This window comes from Oncorhynchus gorbuscha, linkage group LG12 (genome assembly GCF_021184085.1).
Source record: "Oncorhynchus gorbuscha isolate QuinsamMale2020 ecotype Even-year linkage group LG12, OgorEven_v1.0, whole genome shotgun sequence".
Classification (NCBI taxonomy): Eukaryota; Metazoa; Chordata; class Actinopteri; order Salmoniformes; family Salmonidae; genus Oncorhynchus; species Oncorhynchus gorbuscha.
The window spans coordinates 67,745,345-67,772,636 of NC_060184.1; the positions used below are offsets into that span (position 1 = coordinate 67,745,345).

The 27,292-nt window shown below is 44.5% G+C and overlaps 2 protein-coding genes across 3 annotated transcripts; both read right to left on the minus strand.

Moving 5' to 3' along the window:
• Positions 1 to 543: 543 nt before the first annotated feature.
• On the minus strand, positions 544 to 9,134 carry mynn (myoneurin). Its single transcript, XM_046290824.1, has 9 exons — positions 9,023 to 9,134; positions 8,511 to 8,557; positions 7,617 to 7,909; positions 6,408 to 7,252; positions 6,105 to 6,264; positions 5,837 to 6,015; positions 4,915 to 4,998; positions 1,829 to 1,930; positions 544 to 1,670 (listed from the first exon to the last, which is right to left on the minus strand). Exons 3-9 carry the CDS (start codon positions 7,877 to 7,879, stop codon positions 1,237 to 1,239), a joined length of 2,067 nt encoding a protein of 688 aa, XP_046146780.1. The 5' UTR covers positions 7,880 to 7,909; positions 8,511 to 8,557; positions 9,023 to 9,134; the 3' UTR covers positions 544 to 1,236.
• A 2,177-nt stretch (positions 9,135 to 11,311) lies between these two features.
• Positions 11,312 to 18,250, minus strand: LOC123990244 (golgin IMH1-like). Of its 2 annotated transcripts, none has more exons than XM_046290825.1 (13): positions 18,106 to 18,250; positions 16,961 to 17,034; positions 16,513 to 16,717; positions 16,276 to 16,345; positions 16,027 to 16,185; positions 15,812 to 15,929; positions 15,637 to 15,687; positions 15,376 to 15,453; positions 12,586 to 12,642; positions 12,356 to 12,415; positions 12,203 to 12,255; positions 11,972 to 12,077; positions 11,312 to 11,746 (listed from the first exon to the last, which is right to left on the minus strand). In XM_046290825.1, exons 1-13 carry the CDS (start codon positions 18,149 to 18,151, stop codon positions 11,387 to 11,389), a joined length of 1,437 nt encoding a protein of 478 aa, XP_046146781.1. In that variant the 5' UTR covers positions 18,152 to 18,250; the 3' UTR covers positions 11,312 to 11,386. The 2 variants fall into 2 exon arrangements, with proteins under 2 accessions (XP_046146781.1, XP_046146782.1); XM_046290826.1 differs by lacking the exon at positions 18,106 to 18,250 and adding an exon at positions 17,750 to 18,053.
• Positions 18,251 to 27,292: the final 9,042 nt, after the last annotated feature.

Sequence of the window (27,292 nt, forward strand, 5' to 3'; positions counted from 1 at the left end):
AACGCATCTCCTTCCTGAGCGGTATGACGGCTGTGTGGTCCCATGGTGTTTATACTATTGTTTGTACAGATGAACGTGGTACCTTCAGGCATTTGGTAACTAGACTTGTAGAGGTCTACAAAATGTTTTATGAGGTCTTGGCTGATTTCTTTAGATTTGTTCCATGATGTCAATCAAAGAGGCACTGAGTATGAAGGTAGGCCTTGAAATACATCCACAGGTACACCTCCAATTGACTCAAATTATGTCAATTAGCCTATTAGAAGCTTCTAAAACCATAACATAATTTTCTGAAATTTTCCAAGCTGTTTAACAGCACAGTCAACTTTGTGTATGTAAACTTCTGACCCACTGGAATTGTGATACAGTAAATTATAAGTGATGCGGTGAATTATAATGTCTGTAAACAATTGTTGGAAAAATTACTTGTGTCATGCACAAAGCAAATGTCCTAACCGACTTGCCAAAACTATTGTTTGTTAACAAGAAATTTGTGGAGCGGTTGAAAAATGACTCCAACCTAAGTGTATATAAATGTCCGACTTCAACTGTAAGTGCTGTATTTTTCACATATATATATTTCTTTACTCATCTTAGAATGTTTTTTCCAATTTCACATTACAGAGTATGTTGTGTAGATCATTGACACAAAATTACAATTAAATCAATTTTAATCCCACTTTGTAACACCAATTTTGGGGGGAAAAATCAAGGTGTGTGAATAAAGAATAGAGCTGTTGAATTAAAAACCTTGACTTTTCATAAATATCCATCCATCTCAATACTACCTCTAGATTCCATAAGACATTAAACCCCATGTTACTGAGATGTGGGATTAAAACCAGAACATTGAACAGAGGACGATTCAGGATGTGTAGAGAAATGCAAAGCCAGGAGATGGTGAGCCTGGCTGTTCTGTGGGTTTCAAACATACAATAAAATACATGTTTAGATCTGAATGAGTTCATTTCATTAAAAGATGGAGTGAATTACAAAAGGTTATGCACTCACTACTGTAAATCACTGTGGATGCTAAATCGCTGTGGATTACTAAAATGTAAATGTTATTACATATATGATTTGTCAACATCCACACTATTCACAGTTCTACATCTGACACTACAGCTGATTCATATTGGATCCTGTAGGTCCCGTTGATCCATTCAAAAAGGTTCGATCCACTCCAAGCCTGAGAGTTATGTTAGGATCTGGGTGAGGCGGTCAGAGGTGGTTGAGTCAGGGGTCAGGGCAGGGGTCATTGTCCAAAGTTCTAATGATGATGATCTGCTCCATGTCTTCGACAGGGTAGGCTGGATCACAGTGGGAGAGTGAGGAAGAGAAGTTGGAGGAAGATGTACGCAACTGTTCTACTAGAACACTGAGAGGGTTTGGGCTCAAGTTAGGGGTCGTTGGTTCATGGTTGTCTGCCTCCTCGAGGTCAGGGTTGCCTGGCTCCTCGGGGTCAGGGTTGCCTGGCTCCTCGGGGTCAGGGTTGCCTGGCTCCTCGGGGTCAGGGTTGCCTGGCTCCTCGGGGTCAGGGTTGCCTGGCTCCTCGGGGTCAGGGTTGCTTGGCTCCTCGTGCATGGGGCTGGGCGCATCGCGGGAGATTAGCCCCTGGTGGTCGATAGGAATGTTGTGGAGGAGAACCCATTCTGGAACCGCCATTGGAACTGGAGAACACACACACAGGTTAACATAGATGGCCAAAAGGATAAGTTGGCACACACACACACACACACACACACACACACACACACACACACACACACACACACACACACACACACACACACACACACACACACACACACACACACACACATCTCACCTAAGTGTTGTCTCTCTTGGTGTTTCTTCAGGCTGCTCAGGCCAGCGTAGGTGTTTCCACACAGCTCACATGTCACACGCTGCTTAACAGCTGAGTCTCCACCTACACACACATACAGCAAACACACACATCCAAATATTTCCCCATTCTCTACAACTAGGCCCAGGAGTCTTTCCTGGTCAAGTCACATGGTCAGGAAAAACTCAGCAACATCTATAATCTCCATATCAACTCCTTTATCAGTCTATCCATCGCTTCCATCTTCTTCCCGCTACACTTCTATATGGTCTCATCACTGTAAAACGCTCCCCGAAACACTTCAGCGAGCAGGCCTTTCTAATCGACCTGGCCGGAGTATCCTGGAAGGATATTGATCTCATCCCGTCAGTAGAGGATGCCTGGATATTTTTTTAAATGCCTTCCTAACCATCTTAAATAAACATGCCCCATTCAAGAAATTTAGAACCAGGAACAGATATAGCCCTTGGTTCTCCCCAGACCTGACTGCCCTTAACCAACACAAAAACATCCTATGGCGTTCTGCATTAGCATCGAACAGCCCCCGTGATATGCAGCTATTCAGGGAAGCTAGAAACCGTTATACACAGGCAGTTAGAAAAGCCAAGGCTAGCTTTTTCAAGCATAAATTTGCTTCCTGCAACACTAACTCAAAAAAGTTCTGGGACACTGTAAAGTCCATGGAGAATAAGAACACCTCCTCCCAGCTGCCCACTGCACTGAAGATAGGAAACACTGTCACCACTGATAAATCCACCATAATTGAGAATTTCAATAAGCATTTTTCTACGGCTGGCCATGTTTTCCACCTGGCTACTCCTACCCCGGTCAACAGCACTGCACCCCCAACAGCAACTCGCCCAAGCCTTCCCCATTTCTCCTTCTCCCAAATCCATTCTGCTGATGTTCTGAAAGAGCTGAAAAATCTGGACCCCTACAAATCAGCCGGGCTAGACAATCTGGACCCTTTCTTTCTCAAAATATCTGCCGAAATTGTTGCCACCCCTATTACTAGCCTGTTCAACCTCTCTTTCGTGTCGTCTGAGATTCCCAAAGATTGGAAAGCAGCTGCGGTCATCCCCCTCTTCAAAGGGGGGGACACTCTTGACCCAAACTGCTACAGACCTATATCTATCCTACCATGCCTTTCTAAGGTCTTCGAAAGCCAAGTCAACAAACAGATTACCGACCATTTCGAATCTAACCATACCTTCTCTGCTATGCAATCTGGTTTCAGAGCTGGTCATGGGTGCACCTCAGCCACGCTCAAGGTCCTAAACGATATCTTAACCGCCATCGATAAGAAACATTACTGTGCAGCCGTATTCTTTGATCTGGCCAAGGCTTTCGATTCTGTCAACCACCACATCCTCATTGGCAGACTCGACAGCCTTGGTTTCTCAAGTGATTGCCTCGCCTGGTTCACCAACTACTTCTCTGATAGAGTTCAGTGTGTCAAATCGGAGGGTCTGCTGTCCGGACCTCTGGCAGTCTCTATGGGGGTGCCACAGGGTTCAATTCTTGGACCGACTCTCTTCTCTGTATACATCAATGAGGTCGCTCTTGCTGCTGGTGAGTCCCTGATCCACCTCTACGCAGACGACAGCATTCTGTATACTTCCGGCCCTTCTTTGGACACTGTGTTAACAACCCTCCAGGCAAGCTTCAATGCCATACAACTCTCCTTCCGTGGCCTCCAATTGCTCTTAAATACAAGTAAAACTAAATCCATGCTCTTCAACCGATCGCTACCTGCACCTACCCGCCTGTCCAACATCACTACTCTGGACGGCTCTGACTTAGAATACGTGGACAACTACAAATACTTAGGTGTCTGGTTAGACTGTAAACTCTCCTTCCAGACCCATATCAAACATCTCCAATCCAAAGTTAAATCTAGAATTGGCTTCCTATTTCGCAACAAAGCATCCTTCACTCATGCTGCCAAACATACCCTTGTAAAACTGACCATCCTACCAATCCTCGACTTTGGCGATGTCATTTACAAAATAGCCTCCAATACCCTACTCAACAAATTGGATGCAGTCTATCACAGTGCAATCCGTTTTGTCACCAAAGCCCCATATACTACCCACCATTGCGACCTGTACGCTCTCGTTGGCTGGCCCTCGCTTCATACTCGTCGCCAAACCCACTGGCTCCATGTCATCTACAAGACCCTGCTAGGTAAAGTCCCCCCTTATCTCAGCTCGCTGGTCACCATAGCATCTCCGACCTGTAGCACACGCTCCAGCAGGTATATCTCTCTGGTCACCCCCAAAACCAATTCTTTCTTTGGCCGCCTCTCCTTCCTGTTCTCTGCTGCCAGTGACTGGAACGAACTGCAAAAATCTCTGAAACTGGAAACACTTATCTCCCTCACTAGCTTTAAGCACCAACTGTCAGAGCATCTTACAGATTACTGCACCTGTACATAGCCCACCTATAATTTAGCCCAAACAACTACCTCTTTCCCAACTGTATTTTATTTATTTATTTATTTATTTTGCTCCTTTGCACCCCATTATTTTTATGTCTACTTTGCACATTCTTCCATTGCAAAACTACCATTCCAGTGTTTTACTTGCTATATTGTATTTACTTTGCCACCATGGCCTTTTTTGCCTTTACCTCCCTTCTCACCTCATTTGCTCACATTGTATATAGACTTGTTTATACTGTATTATTGACTGTATGTTTGTTTTACTCCATGTGTAACTCTGTGTCGTTGTATCTGTCGAACTGCTTTGCTTTATCTTGGCCAGGTCGCAATTGTAAATGAGAACTTGTTCTCAACTTGCCTACCTGGTTAAATAAAGGTGAAATAAAAAAAATAAAAAAATGGTCCCTTCTTCTCCATCCTCTATTCTTTACCTACATCTCTCTCCTCTTCCAAGTGACTCTCTCCATCTTGTATTTACTCTCCACTCCAGGACAGATGCCCTTCTAGAACACAGTAGATCTACACAACTAACAGACAGCTTGCTTGTCATCTTTTCCCTTGGATAGATTTAAGTATTCAAAGTGGTTGGTTCTCACGTGTGTGTGTGTGTGTTCGGTAGACTCACCGTTGTGGATGCGGGAGTGTTTGTTGAGTTCTCGTTTGGTAATGAAGGCCTTCTGACACACCAGACACTCGTGTGGAGCTTCACCTGGAAAACACACAGAAACACAGACGCGCGCGCACACACACGTCAGAGAATACAGGGACACATGATCTCACACACACACGTCAGAGAAAACAGGGACACATGATCTCACACACACGTCAGAGAATACAGGGACACATGATCTCACACACACACACGTCAGAGAAAACAGGGACACATGATCTCACACACGCACACGCCAGAGAAAACAGGGACACATGATCTCACACACACGTCAGAGAAAACAGGGACACATGATCTCACACACACGTCAGAGAATACAGGGACACATGATCTCACACACACGTCAGAGAATACAGGGACACATGATCTCACACACACACACACACACACGTCAGAGAAAACAGGGACACATGATCTCACACACACGTCAGAGAATACAGGGACACATGATCTCACACACACGTCAGAGAATACAGGGACACATGATCTCACACACGCACACGTCAGAGAAAACAGGGACACATGATCTCACACACACACACACACACACACACGTCAGAGAAAACAGGGACACATGATCTCACACACACACACACACACCTGGAGCTTCACCACAGAAACACAGACGCGCGCGCACACACACGTCAGAGAATACAGGGACACATGATCTCACACACACACACACGTCAGAGAATACAGGGACACATGATCTCACACACGTCAGAGAACACAGGGACACATGATCTCACACACACACACGTCAGAGAATACAGGGACACATGATCTCACACGTCAGAGAATACAGGGACACATGATCACACACACACCATCAATTCTAATTTAACTGGTAATGTTTCTCTTTGCTTCAGTGTGTTACCTGTGTGTTTGCGTTTGTGTGTGATGAGAGAGGAAGAGACGGAGAAGGCCATCCCACAATCGTCACATTGGTAAGGTTTCTCTCCTGTGTGGATCCTCATGTGATAGGTCAGAGTGCTGGCCTGGGCAAAACCCTTCCCACACTGTTCACACACATACGGCTTCTCTCCACTGTGCTTCCTATATGGACACACACACAGGTAGATAGATACACACAAATAGGTCTTCTCTCCAAACATGCATGCACACTCAGACACACACAGTCCTACCTGCAGTGTATCTTGTAGTTAGATGAGGTAGCGAACTGCAGCCCACATTGTTCACAGGTGTAAGGTTTCTCTTCTCCGTGGTACATTCGACAGTGAGCCACCAACTGACACTTCTGGGCAAAACCCTTGTCACACTGAGAACATGCAAACGGCTTCTCTCCTAGAAAGGCAGAGAGACAGTTAGGTTGTTTCACACCTGTACGTGTATGCGGAGGAGTGTGTATGTGTGTCTTACCCGTGTGTATGCTAGCTATGTGTGTGTCTCTTACCTGTGTGTATGCTAGCTATGTGTGTGTCTCTTACCTGTGTGTATACGGAGGTGAGTCTTGAGCTGGTTTCCCTGTGTGAAGGCTCGGGAACAGAAGAGACACTGGAAAGGTTTCACTCCTTTATGGATCCTCATGTGTCTCCTCAGGCTACTGATCTCAGAGAACTCTTTGTTACACTCAGCACACACTGGCTTCTCTTTCACCTGTTGGTTCTTCAACCCAGCCTTCCACTCATCCCCCTCTCCATCGCTCGATCTGCTCTCCTTCAGTTTCCCTCTTCCTCTGCCTCTGCCTCTCCCTCTCTTCTTTCCTCTCCTCTCTCCACTGCTCCTCCTTTGCCTCTTGACAGGTTTCAATGATGAAGGGCTGAGGTCTGTCTCATTCTCCTCAACGATCTGAAGGTCTGACACCTTCAATGACAGATCCCTCCTCATTCCTCCTCCCCTCCCCCTTCCCCTCCCCCTGCCCCTCCCCCTCTGAGGCTGGGAGACTGTTGTGTCATCTTGGGTGTCATCATGGCTAGGTGATGTTGGGTTGCTAGGCAAGGGTTGGTTTTGAGGTGTGGCCTTTGGCTTTCTTCCCTTTCTTTTCCTCGCTCCTCTTCGGGGGGATGTTGGGGGGCTTGGGGAGGGAGGGGTGTACTCTGGATCTCCCCGCTCTTCTTCCTCCTCCCTCTCTACCGAGCCCCCTCCAGAAACGCAGGACAAGGGCTTGAACGCCTCTGGGCTGGGGGGTGAAGCTAAGCAATGGGGGGAGGTGGTAGGTGAGGCTGACTCTATCCTCATCTCCCGTTGGCTGTCAGACTTGTCTATCAGGTGACGCTCTGCCTCCCTCATCCCCAAGAACACCGCCGCTCCCAGCACGGCCTCCGACCCATCACTGTTATCATGGCAACCACAAATAAACAAGAGATCAATAACTAAAACTGATAAACAACAGATTAACAACAATATTGTATCCTACATAGCACAGGGGTTTGGTGGCACCTTAATTTGGGAGGACGGGCTCATAGTAATGGCTGGAATAGAATAAAAGGAATGCTTTCCATGTGTTTGATACCATTCCATTCCTGCCCTCAGCAGCCTCCTGTGATACATAGTTATTGTGATGGTATGATGGTGGTGTAGTCATATTATACAAAAGGAGTAGTAGGGGCGCTTACACACCTTTTGATTTGATGAATAGTATTGCCACACCTATTGCTAAATTAGCTTCGTACACATCAGTGTAGTGATGTACCTACCTGTCAGTGAGTAGTTCTCCAGAATAGATGTATTTCAGCAGGGTGTTCAGGGCCTGCTCACTGACAAACTCCGGGTTAAGGGTTGTGACCAGGTGACCTCTGTCAGGCAGTGCGGAGAAGAACCCGCTGAACGCTGCCAGGACATTACGGTGCGCTCGGAACAGCGTGTCGCCCACGACGACCGTAATGTCACACAGAACGTTGCTTTCCCGCTGCCAACGCAGCTGCTCCAACAGGTGCTCGCTGTGGGCCAGCTGTGACATTACTGCTTCCAGGTTCACGCTGGGGTCAAACTGCAGGGAGGGGAATTAATTTCAACCGGATAGTTTAACTAACAGTGCAATACCTTTACTAAAAGGTCTTTATGTCAGAGGAGATAGTGTGCTTGCAAGGTTGTTGCTGTTCATATTTGAGAAAGGCTAGGACAGGTCCAACCTCAAACTGACAGTATTTAAAGGGGAAGTCTACATCCATTTCTGGACGTATGAATGAATTATATATCCTCATGGATTCTTGAAGAATATATCTTAGAAATGCCTAATGAGCTTAGTTTACTGTCACACTTCATCAGAAGTCAAAATATAAGCTTGTTTAACTCCAATGTTTGTAAACATTGTAAATATAAACAAACACTGTAAAAGCTAAAATCATGATTAAAACTATGTTGATATCTTGGATGGTCAGTCCTTGCATCCATATTCCTATGATTTTGAGAGTGTTTACATTTCTCCATGTCCAGCCCTAATCTTTTTACCAAAACATTATTGTTTAAACAGTCAATATTTTATCTCCCAAAATAATAATAGCTTATCCCATCTACCATTCAAGTTCTTTCCTTCTCTCTCCCTCAGCAAGATACACATAATACATTTACATAAACACACATGTACTCACCCTTTATAATAATGTTAATGTTTGGTTGAAAGTGTGTATCGGGTGTTCTGTTGGGATAAAAATAAGTGATTGAAATGAATACACAATTACAACCACAACACTCATCTCATCGAACGGTTTAGCCAACATTATGAAAATAAAAGTTCCTCAGTTCCATAGCTAACTGCCCTACAGCTAACCGCGAAAATCAGCTACTGTTGAACCATTACTCATATCAATTTAATTGTGAATCATTTCCTATGCTATAATTATAAATGTACATTAAGATAAACGTTTATGAAGTTTGAAACCATTTAATCTCTCTTAAATGTTGATTTCGCGGATAAATTACTGTTAATAACAAAGCGCTCTTATTTCGAAATACGACGAGCGCGGTAAACTAGCGAAGTTAGTCCATTTTAAAATGACGGTGCATTCAGGAGGGTAACCACATGTGCAAACATAACATTAAAAATCTCTGAAATGTAGAAACAGAGCATATAGACGGATTTAAATGTGTAAAATGAGAATACCGTATTTTATAAATCCTTTTACGAAGTAGCCATTTTCGGATGACGTCAGACCACGACTCCAGTCCACTGCTCAGGTCTCGCGTTGTTTGAAAATATACATTAAAACGTTTATATGAAGTGGAAAGACAAACTGGTTCATGTCTCTGTATTGGATAGAAATCATATTTACAATCCAAACAGGAACGTGACAGTGCATTTATTTAGTACTGTATAGAACAATCTCTACTTTCTTGCTGTTTGTGCCCAACAATGTTTGTACCGTTTTGTGCTGCTACCATGTTGTGGTCTTATGTCTCTCTTGTCGTGGTGTGTGTTTTGTCCTATATTTTTAATCCCAGCCCCCATCCACGCAGAGGCCTTTTGGTAGGCCGTCATTGTAAATAAGAATTTGTTCTTAACTGACTAGCCTAGTTAAATAAAGATTAAATAAAAAATAAATAAAACAGTGTAGAGAAATAACAAAAACATGAACAACATTGAGTCCAATCTTTTAAATGTAATTGAGCTAATCTTCATAAAGCTAAAAAATAAACATTGTAAAATCAACTCTACTGTTTCCCTTTATTAAAATACAACCAGTTGTCCATGTATGATGCAGTATTCAGTTTTATTTAGTTAACAGCAATATTGCAGCCTGGGAGGGTTGAAGATCAGGGTTGGTCGGTTGAGGTTTGATTAGTGTGTGTGTTTTTCTGAATGTGTGCGTGTAGGTAGGTATGCATGCGTATACAGTGCCTTGCGAAAGTATTCGGCCCCCTTGAACTTTGCAACCTTTTGCCACATTTCAGGCTTCAAACATAAAGATATAAAACTGTATTTTTTTGTGAAGAATCAACAACAAGTGGGACACAATCATGAAGTGGAACGACATTTATTGGATATTTCAAACTTTTTTAACAAATCAAAAACTGAAAAATTGGGCGTGCAACATTATTCAGCCCCTTTACTTTCAGTGCAGCAAACTCTCTCCAGAAGTTCAGTGAGGATCTCTGAATGATCCAATGTTGACCTAAATGACTAATGATGATAAATACAATCCACCTGTGTGTAATCAAGTCTCCGTATAAATGCACCTGCAGTGTGATAGTCTCAGAGGTCCGTTAAAAGCGCAAAGAGCATCATGAAGAACAAGGAACACACCAGGCAGGTCCGAGATACTGTTGTGAAGAAGTTTAAAGCCGGATTTGGATACAAAAAGATTTCCCAAGCTTTAAACATCCCAAGGAGCACTGTGCAAGCGATAATATTGAAATGGAAGGAGTATCAGACCACTGCAAATCTACCAAGACCTGGCCGTCCCTCTAAACTTTCAGCTCATACAAGGAGAAGACTGATCAGAGATGCAGCCAAGAGGCCCATGATCACTCTGGATGAACTGCAGAGATCTACAGCTGAGGTGGGAGACTCTGTCCATAGGACAACAATCAGTCATATATTGCACAAATCTGGCCTTTATGGAAGAGTGGCAAGAAGAAAGCCATTTCTTAAAGATATCCAAAAAGTGTTGTTTAAAGTTTGCCACAAGCCACCTGGGAGACACACCAAACATGTGGAAGAAGGTGCTCTGGTCAGATGAAACCAAAATTGAACTTTTTGGCAACAATGCAAAACGTTATGTTTGGCGTAAAAGCAACACAGCTCATCACCCTGAACACACCATCCCCACTGTCAAACATGGTGGTGGCAGCATCATGGTTTGGGCCTGCTTTTTTTCTTCAGCAGGAACAGGTAAGATGGTTAAAATTGATGGGAAGATGGATGGAGCCAAATACAGGACTGGAAGAAAACCTGATGGAGTCTGCAAAAGACCTGAGACTGGGACGGAGATTTGTCTTCCAACAAGAGAATGATCCAAAACATAAAGCAAAATCTACAATAGAATGGTTCAAAAATAAACATATCCAGGTGTTAGAATGGCCAAGTCAAAGTCCAGACCTGAATCCAATTGAGAATCTGTGGAAAGAACTGAAAACTGCTGTTCACAAATGCTCTCCATCCAACCTCACTGAGCTCGAGCTGTTTTGCAAGGAGGAATGGGAAAAAAATTCAGTCTCTCGATGTGCAAAACTGATAGAGACATACCCCAAGCGACTTACAGCTGTAATCGCAGCAAAATGTGGCGCTACAAAGTATTAACTTAAGGGGGCTGAATAATTTTGCACGCCCAATTTCAGTTTTTGATTTGTTAAAGTTTGAAATATCCAATAAATATCGTTCCACTTCATGATTGTGTCCCACTTGTTGTTGATTCTTCACAAAAAAATACAGTTTTATATCTTTATGTTTGAAGCCTGAAATGTGGCAAAAGGTTGCAAAGTTCAAGGGGGCTGAATACTTTCGCAAGGCACTGTATATATGTATGTGTTACAGAGGAGGAAGGCCTATGTGGTGCATGTTGCAGTATGGCTGTATGAGGTATCTGGCAGTAGACCAGAGGATATCGGTGCAGCTGAGTCCAGTACAGTGGTCGTAGCAGCCAGGGACCATGGAGACCAGCACACCCAGAGGAGCCAGGAAACCCAGGGTGAAACCTCCTGCTGCCTGGACACCTCCCACCAGATCTGACCACACACCTCTCTTCTCCTGTAACAGCTGTTTCTCCTCCTTGACCTCATCTTTCTTCTCATTCTCCTCTCTTTCTATCCTCTCCTCCACTCTCTGCTTCTCCTCTTTCTCTACCCTCTCATCTCTTTGCTCCTGCACCTCCTCATCAGAGGACTCATCCTGGGATAGGAAGTGAACACATACATTTCGCAACAGAGCATCTCCCTAGTGTGTGTGAAGGCAGCCTGCCTCCCATCTAAGTCCTACCCAACCCTAAGCTCACACTGTCCTGTAGTACTACCTGATCACCAAACAGTGAAGACAACACTACAGACAAGCACTTCTGCACTTTGGGGGAAGATGTGAAAAGAGTGATAGGTCATATGTTGTGTGTATGCGACCCACCATCCTACGTGGCAGTAGACCCATTTCCTCCGCTAGAGAGATGGAGCGCTGAGTGGCTGCAGACAGAGTCCCATCTAACGCCATGTAACGCCCCTCTCCTCCATTTCTAAAAACAGAGAAAGAGAGGGGGAAAGAGAGAAAGGATATTAAAAAAAGAGAGGGTATTACAAAGAATGTGCCAAAATTAGAGAGTGATACGTGAGGGATGTTATGATTGAGTGTGTGTGTTACACTATGGCCTCTGCCAGTTGGCTCTCCAGATCCTTCATCTTCTCCTTCAGATCCTGAGAACAGAGAAACACACAACATAAAGCCCACAGTGTGTATCAGTTAGATGTGTGAGGTCTACTTCAGGCATATGTAAAATGTGTGTGTGTGTTGTACCTGTGCGATGGAGGAGTACTCTGTGAGGGACTGCTCCAGCTGCTCAATAACAAAGTCCTTCTGTAGGGGAGACACACAAAGAGATGTTGGGCACTGGCCAGCCAGATAATAGACTGCAATGGACCTAATTTAAACTGGCAAGCCATGTGGCATGTCTAAACAACATTTATTGGGAATTTAGGGAATGTTTGAAATTTAAACATTATTTTCAATATGTAGTTATTACATACCTTATGTATGACCTCATACCTCTGATCCAGGGCGAGTCTGCTCTCCTCTAGCCGTAGCTGTTTCACACACGCACGCACACACACACACACACACACACACACACACACACACACACACACACACACACACACACACACACACACACACACACACACACACACACACACACACACACACACACACACACACACACACACACACACACACACACACACACACACACTTAATAGTTGGGATGGAACAAAAGCGTGTGGCCTCCCAGGAACACAATCACCGCCCTGTGATCTGGTGGAAGGACCACAATCACCCCCCCTCCCTGTGATCTGGTGGAAGCCCCACAATCACCCCCTCCCTCCCTGTGATCTGGTGGAAGGACCACAATCACCCCCCTCCCTGTGATCTGGTGGAAAGACCACAATCACCCCCCCTCCCTGTGATCTGGTGGAAGGACCACAATCACCCCCCCCCCTGTGATCTGGTGGAAGGACCACAATCACCCCCCCTCCCTGTGATCTGGTGGAAGGACCACAATCACCCCCCCCTGTGATCTGGTGGAAGGACCACAATCACCCCCCCCTGTGATCTGGTGGAAGGACCACAATCACCCCCCCTCCCTGTGATCTGGTGGAAGGACCACAATCACCCCCTCCCCCCCCTCCCTGTGATCTGGTGGAAGGACCACAATCACCCCCTCCCTGTGATCTGGTGGAAAGACCACAATCATCTGGTGGAAGGACCCCCCCCCCCCCTGTGATCTGGTGGAAGGACCACAATCACCCCCCCTCCCTGTGATCTGGTGGAAGGACCACAATCACCCCCCTCCCTGTGATCTGGTGGAAGGACCACAATCACCCCCCTCCCTGTGATCTGGTGGAAGGACCACAATCACCCCCCTCCCTGTGATCTGGTGGAAGGACCACAATCACCCCCCTCCCTGTGATCTGGTGGAAGGACCACAATCACCCCCTCCCTGTGATCTGGTGGAAGGACCACAATCCCCCCACCCTCCCTGTGATCTGGTGGAAGGACCACAATCACCCCCCTCCCTGTGATCTGGTGGAAGGACCACAATCACCTCCCTGTGATCTGGTGGAAGGACCACAATCCCCCCCCTCCCTGTGATCTGGTGGAAGGACCACAATCCCCCCCCCTCCCTGTGATCTGGTGGAAGGACCACAATCACCCCCCTCCCTATGATCTGGTGGAAGGACCACAATCACCCCCCCCTCCCTGTGATCTGGTGGAAGGACCACAATCATCCCCCCTGTGATCTGGTGGAAGGACCACAATCACCCCCCCCCCCTGTGATCTGGTGGAAGGACCACAATCACCCCCCTCCCTGTGATCTGGTGGAAGGACCACAATCACCCCCCCCTCCCTGTGATCTGGTGGAAGGACCACAATCACCCCCCTCCCTGTGATCTGGTGGAAAGACCACAATCACCCCCCTGTGATCTGGTGGAAGGACCACAATCACCCCCCTCCCTGTGATCTGGTGGAAGGACCACAATCACCCCCTCCCTGTGATCTGGTGGAAGGACCACAATCACCCCCCCCTGTGATCTGGTGGAAGGACCACAATCACCCCCCTGTGATCCCCTCCCTGTGATCTGGTGGAAGGACCACAATCACCCCCCTCCCTGTGATCTGGTGGAAGGACCACAATCCCCCCTCCCTGTGATCTGGTGGAAGGACCACAATCCCCCCACCCTCCCTGTGATCTGGTGGAAAGACCACAATCCCCCCCCCCCCCCCCCCTGTGATCTGGTGGAAGGACCACAATCACCTCCCTGTGATCTGGTGGAAGGACCACAATTATCCCCCCTTATGATCTGGTGGAAGGACCACAATCACCCCCCTGTGATCTGGTGGAAGGACCACAATCACCTCCCTGTGATCTGGTGGAAGGACCACAATTACCCCCCCCCCCCCCTATGATCTGGTGGAAGGACCACAATCCCCCCCCCTATGATCTGGTGGAAGGACCACAATCACCTCCCTGTGATCTGGTGGAAGGACCACAATTATCCCCCCTATGATCTGGTGGAAGGACCACAATCACCTCCCTGTGATCTGGTGGAAGGACCACAATTATCCCCCCTTATGATCTGGTGGAAGGACCACAATCACCTCCCTGTGATCTGGTGGAAGGACCACAATTATCCCCCCTATGATCTGGTGGAAGGACCACAATTATCCCCCCTTATGATCTGGTGGAAGGACCACAATCACCCCCCTCCCTGTGATCTGGTGGAAGGACCACAATCACCCCCCACCCCCTCCCTGTGATCTGGTGGAAGGACCACAATCACCCCCCTCCCTGTGATCTGGTGGAAGGACCACAATCACCCCCCCCCCCCACCCCCTCCCTGTGATCTGGTGGAAGGACCACAATCACCCCCCCTCCCTGTGATCTGGTGGAAGGACCACAATCACCCCCCCCTCCCTGTGATCTGGTGGAGGGATATCAATCCCACCCCTGTGACCTGGTGGAAGGATATCAATCCCACCCGTGATCTGGTGGAAGGATATCTATCACCCCTTTGTGATCTGGTGGAAGGATATCAATCACCCCTTTGTGATCTGGTGGAAGGATATCAATCACCCCTTTGTGATCTGGTGGAAGGATATCAATCACCCCCTTGTGATCTGGTGGAAGGATATCAATCACCCCTTTGTGATCTGGTGGAAGGATATCAATCACCCCCTTGTGATCTGGTGGAAGGATATCAATCACCCTCCTGTGATCTGGTGGTATCAGATGATATCCGAGCATGTATGTGTGCTACCTGTAAGGCCTGCAGAGCATTGCTGAGGTCAGCGATCTTCTTCTTGTCAGTGGCTCTATCTGGTATAATACGGGACATCTAAGGAGAGGAAGAGAGACATTGCAAGAGAGAGAGACACACAGAGAGAGAACAGAACAGAACAGTTCAGTGATGTTTTGAGGACAACAAATTAATATTATGCAACCATGTTGGCTGGCCAGTGAAACGTTCAGTTTGTCTGTTCTAACAGGGTCAAACATCAAGGCTTAGAGGTCATCATACCTCACTGCCAATGGTCTCGATCTGGTCTTCCAAAATCTCCTTCTCTTTCTCCTGCCGGAACAAGGGATGAAAACAACATCAGTTTATCAACACTCTATATCTTTCCTTGGCACTTCCCAACCGTATATATGGTTTCTTGGTTACTATTGCTCTACACCACTTCATGGTAACCCACCAGTTGTTTGATGTAGGACTCCAGGTTGCCCGTAGCGCCGTCCTTCTCAGCTGATAAGCTCCGGATCTCCTCCAGCTCATCCATCAGCTGCTCTGCATCATGGATCGACTGCTTCATCCTGACAAACACACACAAATAATGATGAACATTTTGATAGATGGTTACATTTGACCAGGTTGTGCAGTGCAGTGTGTCTGCATGGTTGCTACTGTTACCCTTTGACTTGGTTGCGCAGTGCAGCGTTCTCAGTGCGTAGCAGTGTGTTGTTGTCATCGGCTAACTCCACTGTTCTCTGCAGCTCTGAGTTCAATTGCTTTAGTCTGCTTCGGGAATACACCAACTCTGCTAGAACGTCACTCCTCTCCTCTGCACTCCTACAACACACGTTAGAAAATAGTAAATACACCAACTCTGCTATCACAACAGCACTACAGCAGGCAATGGGAGTTGTCTGGGGCACTCACAGGTCTGCAGAGTTGAGGATTCTCTCCTCCTCTGACACGAACAGCCTGACAAACTCATCATTTTGCATACCTACACAGGGGACAGGAACGAAGAGAGAAAGGACCAAGTGTTACCAACACTTCACTGATGTGCCAATGAATCTGACTACCAGCTGAATGTTTGGAACATCAAGAGCCATAGAGAGGAAGAATCAGAATTGGAAAGAATGGCCGATTGCCCGACCAGTCGACTCTCACCAGTAGAAGAGGGCGTGACCACTAGCCCTCCCTCATCCTCCCATTGGCCTTCCTCGGCATGCCCCTGGTACCAGCCCCACCGTTCATCCTCCCATTGCCGTTGCCCATGGTGAGCATTGAGGAGAGCCGGGAGGTCGATCACCGAGCATGATGTCACACCGTGGGAGCCACAGCCCTGTAGACCCAGCTGCTGCAGCTGTCCCGCCTACATTAGAACCACAACTTCCTTAGGAAAGGCTTTCAGTCTAAATACACAACTCTCAAAGAGCTAACAAATTACTATTAAGCAAAAACAATAGCAGGATACTAGTACAGTATTCAGGTGAGCTTTATTGACATTAAACTGAAATAACCCAATGTTGCCAAAGCAATAAAAAAGGACATTGAAAAAAAAAACATTTGTTGGCAGAATATGAACATATTCTAGCTACAGACTTCTAGATATTACCTCAATGGGGAAGGAGACGGTCCTGCGCAGCATTCTCCTTCCAAGCCTCAATGCCAATGGAAATCTTTGTCCCCCTTGAGAGAGAATCAGAACACTTCACACTATTTCTAGGATTCAGACAGTGTTGTTTAGTCAGCTCTACTGATAAAAGTATTGTGGTATAATTCGCAATAAAATCAAATGTGGAGATAAAGACAAGTTAATAGCTATATACTTGGAAAGCTACATCATTTCTGAGCTTGAAAAATAATGCCAAATAAGTACAGCGTGCGTTTATGAAGTCATAATATAAACATCGCCTTGATGTCGTCACAGTAGCTAACAAAGGACAAGCCTCCAAAGGCTAAGCTAAGTAGCTAGCTAGCTGTCCTTTTCAACAGCCTGAAAGCGAACAACTGATGTTTTAGCTAGGTAAATGTATTCAGTTTCAGTTTCCAGCTACTTTTATAGCAATGTTGTTACTTTTATATCTTAGTTAGCTAAGCTAACTTTATTAAACATTAATTGCGATCCAGAGCTATCTAAAACTGTTAGCTACCTAACCAAGCTAACTAATGAATATGTTTCCATCAATTAGCTAACAGTGATGTAATATATTATTGGCCGATTCAAGTATTTTTTGATGAAATACAATTATTTTAACTAGGTAATTATTCCAGTTCCATGTAACTACTCATCTGTCTCTCTCACCAAACGATCGTGGGCCACTGCCCTGGGCACAAGCAACTCAACATCTACCCAATCAGTACTCAGTTTCATTATTGTCCCCTCACTTGACTGATCACCCACCTCAACAGTCACCAGTCCAGTAGTAATACAATTTGGCCAAGCACTTTACACTCTTTTACGACTTAGAAGTGATTAAATATGTCTAAAGTTTTCAGACTAGCTTCTACGCTCGGTCGACCACAATTGAATGGACTGCCTGAGTTGGACAGCTTGCAGAACTGTTCTCAACACTGCCAATATTTTCATGATGTGGTGTAACCCATGTCGGATTGTTGTTGTGTTAACATACTAAAAACGCATAGGCTTCCTGTGTATCATGTCCATACCGACCTCAGTCAATGATTTGTATAACTAACACAAGATAGAATAGAGCCTGTCGTGTCCAAATAGCAAATGAATCAGAAAGCACAACATACGGGGTGGTGGCAGAGCTAGTGAGATCCTGTTGGCACGTTCAAGCATTTATTTTTATATTTTCGTTAGGGAACGCCTTGTCTGTGAAGTGCGCATGTGCAATAACTCAATTCGCCCTACTAAACAGCTCCTATTTGTGACATTTTGGCCGTACTCCTTTAAATCTCCATGTTTCAAATGTAGGTGCTACAAGGCAGAAATTGGTGTCACATGAAGCTTTACCATTTGCTCTGTAATATGAATAGTATATTGATTTCAATACACATTTTCTTGCATTTATTTATTAATATAACAAAATATAAACATGAATGTTGGCTAATGTTTCAATATATTGTTGATCATAAAATAGCCTACTCTATAGATCCAGAGTGGAATCTCTGTTACTTTTAGAGTTTATGACCAATTTGCAAGCGTTACCAACAGAGGGAATGTGAAAATGGGTTAAAAATGGTCGCCCTCTGCTGGTGATTTGAAGGATTACATTTACATTTACATTTAAGTCATTTAGCAGACGCTCTTATCCAGAGCGACTTACAAATTGGTGCATTCACCTTATGACATCCAGTGGAACAGCCACTTTACAATAGTGCATCTACATATTTTAAGGGGGGTGAGAAGGATTACTTTATCCTATCCTAGGTATTCCTTAAAGAGGTGGGGTTTCAGGTGTCTCCGGAAGGTGGTGATTGACTCCGCTGTCCTGGCGTCGTGAGGGAGTTTGTTCCACCATTGGGGAGCCAGAGCAGCGAACAGTTTTGACTGGGCTGAGCGGGAACTGTACTTCCTCAGTGGTAGGGAGGCGAGCAGGCCAGAGGTGGATGAACGCAGTGCCCTTATTTAGGATGTGTTATGAAGCAAAAGGAGAGCTGTTTTTCGTATTTTTTTAATTGAACCCTTATTTAACTAGGCAAGCCAGTTAAGAACAAATTATTATTTACAATGATGGCCTACCCCAGCCAAACCCAGACGACGCTGGGCCAATTGTGAAATTTCTCAGAGTATAAAATGGGGCATAACTTTAAAACTATCAGAGATCCCACTCTGCAAATGTGATATGCCTGTACAGTATATTATGTTAAACAACATATAGAAACATTTGCCAAATATTCTTTATATTTTTAAATATTCATATATATATATGAATGTGTATGTAATATGTTTTATTGTCACATAAATGAATATGATACAATTGTCTGATACACCAGGTTGATGTGTCAGATGAGAGATATTGGAGAAAGGTTGATCATGGACATTTGGCAGAGTGCTGTGTGATCATGTTAACATTTCGTTTCTCCAAGAGAGCTGAGTGGCTACTGAGAAAATATGCAGCCTTTGCAGGTACTGTGTGTCTTTATGTCTGTGTATGTATATAATGTATTATTTACACAGTAGTCTTAATTCCATCTCAATTACCACAAACATTATGTGTGAGATTGCTGTGTGTTTTGTGTCTGATCATGTGTTTGTGTGGCTAGGTACTGTGTGTTGTCCTGGTCACCTCATCGGTTGCACATGCTCAGACCGTTCACCTGGGAAGATGCCCCACACCCCCAATTCAACAGGACTTCAACGTCACCAAGACGCACGCACAATGTGTTAATTGAGATGTAATTTATCACACATTAACACACACACACACACAGTAAAAAAGTCATAGTAACTCGAAATAACTTCTAGATGGTGTGTAATACCTGGGCAGGTGGTATGAGGCAGAGAAGCTGCCTGCTGTATTTAAGAGAGAGAAGTGCCAACAGGCCACATACTCACTACTCCACGATAGAACTCATACACTCACATCACAGACTGTATGAAATCAGTCAAACCATAAACATGAACACTCATAACCAGATCTTCTTCAAAGGTGAGATGTGGTACCGGTCCCAGTCCCAACTACACCTAGCTCCTAGCCCCAAACCAACCCTGAAGCCCCCAACCCTAGCCCCTACCTCACCTGTCTCTCTGTGTGTGTCTAGGTTTACCAGGTGATCCATACTTGGTTCTGTCTACAGACTACAGAAGTTTCTCTCTGGTCTACTCCTGCACAGACTTCCTTACCAATTTCTAACGGAATAAGATTTTGGAATTGACTGCTGTAGTTGAATACATTTATTCTCAATAAAGTATTGGTATGTGAATTGATTTATTTGGTTTGTTCCGTCTACGTTGCCTGGATCGTTTCCCGGACACGATCGTTGCCAAGGGATGTCATCAGCCGTCTCCATGGTGACCTGGAGGCCATCGGTGTCAACCTCAGATGCCTCAGTGTCATACCAGACGTCCTGTGACACTGTGGCCTGAGAACAAACAAGCACACACACACAGCTTAGGTAACTACACTCTGAAAAAATTGTTACAAAAGGGTTCTTTGGCTGTCCCCATAGGAGAACCAGTTGTGGTTCCAGGGAGAACCCTTTTTGGTTCCACGTCCCAGTCGGTATTGAATAGAACGTTGCGGCCGTGCCCGCCTGTGTGGAAAACAACCCGTAGTTACCTTGGTTACCCTATTTGCTCACAGCAAAAAACGGACCTTTTTCAAATGTTTTAGTCAATTACAAAACAACATTTAAGAAAGGCCAATTGAGTCCACTAGTCTTACTCACAGACAACTACCCTATGTCTTGACCTCTTTCTCCAGATGAAATCCTGCGACCCGTGATGTTCGGCCGCCCGACATCCTGCCCACTTGACCCCATCCCCTCATCCCTTCTCCAGACCATCTCCAATTCCTCACCTCATCAACTCATCCCTGACCACTGGATGTATCCCCTCTGACTTCAAGATAGCCAGAGTCGCTCCCCTCCTCAAGAAACCAACACTCAACCCCTATGAAGTAAAAAACGACAGACCGGTCGGTATCCCTTCTTTTTTTCAGCCAAAACCATTGAGTGTGCTGTTTCTGACCAACACTCTAGTTATCTCTCTCAGAACAATCTTCTTGACTCTAACCAGTCAGGCTTCAAGGCGGCTCACTCAACTGGGACCACTCTTCTCTGTGTCACAGAGGCTCTCTGCCTTTCCCAAGCTGACTTCTCATGCTCACACTACTGTTTCCCCCAGGGCTTGGTTTGAAGCACTATTTTCTCTATACATCAAGTCACTCGGCTCTGTCATATCTTCACATGGTTTCTCCTATCACTGCTATGTGGATGACACTTAACTACTCTTCTTCTCCCTTTCTGACACTCAGGTGGTGACACACATCTCTGCGTGCCTGGCAGATACATCAGCTTGGATGTTGGTCCACCACCTTAAACTCAACCTCAAAAAAACAGCGCTGCTCTTCCTCCCAGGGAAGGTCTGCCTGCTCCAAGACCTCTCCATCACGGTTGACAACTCCTTGGCCTGACCCTGGACAACACCATCATTCACTACAAACATCAAAGCAGTGACTTGCTCCTGCAGTTTCATGCTCTACATCTATGGCTGTTGAATTGACTGTAATCACAGCCACACCGGCAGATACAAACCTTTGGTCACACAGTAATCTCATCCAAAACTGTGCAAATTAACGACACTGATGGGTAGCCTACCAAACGGTCCTTGCACTCAGCTATTGTCACTCTAATCAATCTCAAACCACTTCATGATTGAATACATTTACATGTTTGTCATTTAGCAAACACTCGTATCCAGAGCGTCATACAGTAGTGCATTCATTTTCGTACTGGTCCCACGTGGGCATCAAATCCACAACCTTGGCGTTGCAAGCGCAATGCTCTACCATCGGACCTGTGATAAGGACACAATTGTGATTGGAGTTAAGAGCTGCCGTTCCCTAGTTGACACAGTATATCCCCAGACCCAATATGCATAAATGGAGTGTTAAAACCTGTTCCGAAAGGACCTAAAGGACAACCGGTCCGTTCCGAGAAAGGGAGAGAGAGAGAGAGAGAGAGAGAGGCACAGTGCGAGCAGCTGTTGGCTACAAGGGAGCGGAGGCCGTGCTGTGTGTGTGAATAAGACACGGGAGGCTCAGTGCACAGGAGCAGACACAGAGGGAGAGACCGCAACCATGGTTATCTCGTGCTAGACTAACTAGTAGTTATTCATCATCCCATCTGATTACATAGCACCTGACTTGACAGCATCAAACCGAGAGAAGCTACCTAACTAGTCTAATGGAAGCTAGTCATAACGTTATTTCTCGCCGTCCTACAGTTTGCCTACACATAAAACAATGCAATTCTGTTTCTCTCCGCCTCAAGCCCAAGGAGAGTATCAGAGCGCATGACTTTTTAGCTATTTTTTCTCTCCATATCATCAATATTGAGTCGCATGATACAGTACTTATGTTTTGATTTCTACGACATTCCCAGGCTTATCATAACTAAATACTTTAATTGGGATGGTGTAAGCTATATTACATGAATTTAGCTATGTTCCAAAGGCACGCGTCAGCAGCATGTATACGTGGAAGCCCGGAGATGCTGAACATGTTTATATAAATTATTTTTCATGACAATGAATGGCTGGAAGCCAGCTTGTGCCATCATACCAATGCAATTTATCCAGAATGCCGCAGCCCGCCTGGTCCTCAACCATCCCAAATTCTCCCACGTAACCCCGCTCATCCGCACACTCCACTGGCTTCCAGTCGAAAGCTCGCATTTTCTTCGAGACCCTGGTGCTTGTATACAGAGCAACAAGGCAACTGCACCTCCTTTACCTTCTGGATATGCTCATCCATATATGTATATATTCATATCCCATCCTTTTACTTAGATGTGTGTGTATTATGTAGTTGTAGTGAAATTGCTAGATTACTTAGACATTGTTGGAACTAGAAGCACTCCCTATTCATTCCCTACTCGCAGCTCGCTCTGCATGCACTCCGCTCATGGTGTCTGAGAGCATTTCGCCACACCAACAATAACATCTGCTAAATGTGTATGTGACCAATATAATTTGATTTTCTCAAACCCTATTTACCAACCCGAGCACTCCGTTCTGCCACCTCTGGTCTCTTGGCCCTCCCACTCCTACCGGAGGGCAGTTCCCGCTCAGCCCAGTCAAAGCTCTTCTCTGTCCTGGCACCCCAATGGTAGAACCAGCTTCCCCCTAAAGTCAGGACAGCGGAGTCCCTGTCCATCTCTCGAAAGCCCTACTAGAGTATTTTAAATAATATAACTCTCACCCCGCCCCCCTCAACTCAACTACAAGTAGTGAGTGGAGTTACAAAGGGACAATACTAACCCGTGATCAGGGTTGGGGAGTAAAACAATTACATGTAATCCGTTACATGTAAGCGATTACAAAAAACCGGTAACTGTAATCAGTTACTTTACCAGCAAAATTGTGTAATCAGATTACAAAGACATTGAAAACAACCTTTAAATTCAGAAAGGATGCTTGCGAAAAAAATCTTTGACACCTCTCTGTTTTCTCAATGACATTCAAATCAGCATTGAAAACAGGCGTAAATTTAAATTGGTTTCACCTGAGCAAGTCTGACCACAAGTCAGAGACCACTATGATGGCACACCAAATGTGTTTGATAGATCGCGGAAAAAGAGCAGGAATATACTTTTGTTGGCTACAGTCCAAACCATGTCTTCCAATGCTGCGACTGCTGTCGGCATCCAAAGATGATCTAACTTGCTTAAACACTTGGAGGTAAGAATGACAGCAGTGGCGTAGTCTACGGCGATACGGATATAACTTATTATTGATATCTACATAGCGAATTCATGTGAAACACGGATTGTGGTTGTTGTGGATGCCTGTTCACAAATATACATGTGTATTTGAACCCAATAATTGTTGAATTCAAGACATTATTTAAACTGCCTATCAACCATTGTTTTTGAAACCAGTGTACAACCAGTGAAAAATGCGCTCTTGCAACAGTGTGGATACAAGCCTATTGAATAAAAGTGGGGCTTTTATTGCTTTTTTCCCCTCAATGTTTGCAAACATTGTAAATAAACACCATATAGCCCCATAACATGGTTGAAACAATCATTTTGATATCATGGATGGTCAGTCCTTGCATCCATAGCTCTATCTATTAATCTGAGAGTGGTTACATTTCTCCAGGGCCAACCCTCAGTTTTTTTTTACTAAAACAGAGGCGGGGTGTCTGTTTTGTTATTGTTTCATCTGTGGATTTGCCCTTTAAACATATTATCAAGATATCAATGTGTCACCAACAAAAAGGTAAACAATAGGCCTATAGCAAATGCAGCATATGGCATTAATTTTTCACATGTAAATAGCACTTTTCAGTAGTGCTCAAAGCATGGCATTCCATGAGTGCAGCATTTATTTTTCAACTCGATTCAAAGAGCTCAATCAGTTCTCCATGACAACAAAATAAAAAACAACAGAATAGGGCTGGCTAATAAGTGCTTAGTTTTGGGGTCATGCTAATCTATACTTCCATAGTTCCAAGTCCTATTCTTGAATATCAAGGGGTATAACATTTATTGGAATGACTGGAATTCTGCTAGACTTTGGTTTTTAATGTGAATATATAATTTAACCATATAATTCTATGTAGTAGAAAGCGATGGGTTAGAAGAAGCCTACATAACCAACCCATAATGTAACATTTATATATGGCCAGCTATGTTATCTTTAACATTGATTTATCCTGCAATAGATGTCGTTCAATTTGTAACATTTTTGTCTTCTTCTAATGCCTCTTAAGGAGAAAGTAATCTAAAAGTAATGGAATGTATTCAGATTACGCTACTGAGTTTGGGTAATGCAAATTTACATTACTGATTAAAATTCTGGACCGGTAACTATTAACTGTTACAGATTACATTTGGAAAGTAATCTATCCAATCCTGCCCGTGATTAAATGTTTTCCATGTAGTTTACATGGACACCAGGTCCCCACAATTTCCCAGTCTTCCGCAAGGAATAGCCTGATGTCACAGGGCTCTTCTTACAGGCTCTATTTCCCTACGCGGGACCATTGCGAACCATAGGTCGGGATTTTTGACCTGGTTACATGTACATTGAAAAACACGGCAGCTTTTCAGTATGTTTTGTTATTTCTGTATAAATAAATTAACAACAAAGTTGGCACTTTTATAATGGGTGTAAATAGAAAATACTGTTTGTTCTCCCCAATTTGTGGGCGTGGTCTTCTTCTTCTATGGTATAATGGCGTACGCAACAATTAAATGTGCATTCAGCCTCCTACTGCGGGTGGATAATAAGGATCCCAAAAAAGGAAGTAAAAATAAAATATCATACTAACTATACCCCAAAAAATGAATTAACCAAACAAAATCAAGATGCTTTTCTGTAAAAACCTAATTCTAATCAGATCCCAACACAGCCTCAGAATCCTCCTGTGAGGGTGGGGACACTTCCTAGCAACAATAGTCCTTGTAGTGCTTCTGCCTTGAAGTCTTGGAACCCCAAACACTTCTCGGCTGCAGATATAATGACATCCAGCTTCGTTGACTTCTTAGACACTTGTTCTGTACAATTAATCATTGTGGCTATAAATGCCACAAAATCCACCTTCTTCACAATGAGTGTATCCAGATCACCTGATTTACTTAAAACACTATCAACTGGTTGCAATGCATCTACCACCATATCTTCAACACTGTTGCCTCTCGCCCCTTCGACCCTCTTCACCACCTCCACATAGGAGATCTGCTGGCAGCCCTGATCCTTGACACCTCGGCCTCCTTCACCCTTACAGGGCACTCAAGGAAGTCCGGAGTATGATCCCCACCACAGTTGCAACATTTTCCATTCACAGATTCTTCAATATTATACTTCTCCAGTCTTTAAACATTTGAAATGTGACAATTTCCACACTGTAATAGTTTGGACACTTTCTCAATGCATACCTCTCATATCCAAGCCTCACATATTCAGGTAGAGTTTCCTCAAACAACAATATCGACAGGATTTTCTCCTTCTTTCCATTTACCATATGGGTCAGGTGAAGTGTACTGACCACTCCTGGGATTTTCTGACTAAGACACTCATCTACAGTACCAGTCAAAAGTTAGGACACACCTACTCATTCAAGGGTTTTTCATTATTTGTACTAGTTTCTACATTGTAGAATAATAGTGAAGACATCAAAACCTTGAAATAACACACATGGAATCATGTAGTAACCAAAAAAGCCAAGCTTACAGTGTAAATCTACAGTGTAATATGATGTTTTTGACTGTGTGTTTCGTGACCTTTAGGAGCAAAGCTTTCCATTGAAATCACACTGGCAGATTAGGGCTGTTGAGGCGTGTATGTTTTGCATCCTGAGAGTTGGGCACAGTTACCATGGAGAACACAGGAAATGCTCCAGAATGCTAAGCTTCTCTCTCTCTCTCCATCTCTCTACCTCTCTGATAGAGGAAAATATAGTTTAGATGATCAATTATGTATACTTTAATGATTAGAACCATTCATGCTAATACTATTATGTTATGATTTGAAAAGTATGGGTTCTTAATTGTACTGTTACTGAAAATGTAAGCAGAAATGAATTGTGTCTGTGTCTCCTGGGAAAGTTTTAAGGAGGGATAAGATAGTTTTTCAAACAGATAAGAATGTTTTGGTTGGATTCCATTAGTAGAGAGAAGTATATCCTTTAGGCAGGTTGGAATGTAGTTTATGAGGGGAGTGAAACTATCTCCAGGACCGAATACTACGCCATTGTAAGGCTGGGAGAGGGGGTGTAACTGATGACGTCATTTTATGTCTTCTTTAGATTTAAAATGTAATGTTCTTTGTATTTTGGGTCAGTACTCATCAAGAATAAATGCTGAACTTGTTTTTAAGACTGGTCTCTTGCTAATTCATGCAAATGATAAACTTACAACTTATCATGAATTAGAAATGAGTGCGAATTGAATTGATTTCGGCAATAAAACATAAAGGGATTAAGAATTCCTCTATCACTCTCCCTCTTACAAATGCCAGATCCTTCACCCCTGAAGGAGGTAAAATAGGGACACACGCAGGCACACAGGAAATGCTCCAGAATGCTAAACTTCTCTCTCTCCGTCGCTCTACCTCTCCCTCTTACAAATGCCAGAGCCTTCACCCCTGAAGGAGGTAAAATAGGGACACACGCAGGCACAATGCATGCACACATACACACATTTCCCCATTATAGAAACAAGTTCACAGGGAAGGGATAAGAAAAGAGGACTACCTAGATCAGATACATCTAGGAATACCTATATAAAAGCAATACCTATGTGAGAAGGC

Bases quoted from the DNA above. Each gene is read 5' to 3' on its own strand.
- mynn (XM_046290824.1), bottom strand. From the start codon at position 7,879: ATGTCACAGCTGGCCCACAGCGAGCACCTGTTGGAGCAGCTGCGTTGG. The intron at 1,931-4,914 runs GTGAGTCTACCG...ATGTGTGTGTAG, and splicing joins ACACTCCCGCATCCACAACG to GTGGAGACTCAGCTGTTAAG. The intron at 1,671-1,828 runs GTGAGATGTGTG...TGTGTTCTCCAG, and splicing joins CCAAGAGAGACAACACTTAG to TTCCAATGGCGGTTCCAGAA.
- LOC123990244 (XM_046290825.1), bottom strand. From the start codon at position 18,151: ATGCTTGAACGTGCCAACAGGATCTCACTAGCTCTGCCACCACCCC. The intron at 15,930-16,026 runs GTAACAGTAGCA...TGTGTTTGTCAG, and splicing joins CTGCGCAACCAAGTCAAAGG to GATGAAGCAGTCGATCCATG. The intron at 15,454-15,636 runs GTATGATGACCT...TCCTCTCCTTAG, and splicing joins TCGAGACCATTGGCAGTGAG to ATGTCCCGTATTATACCAGA.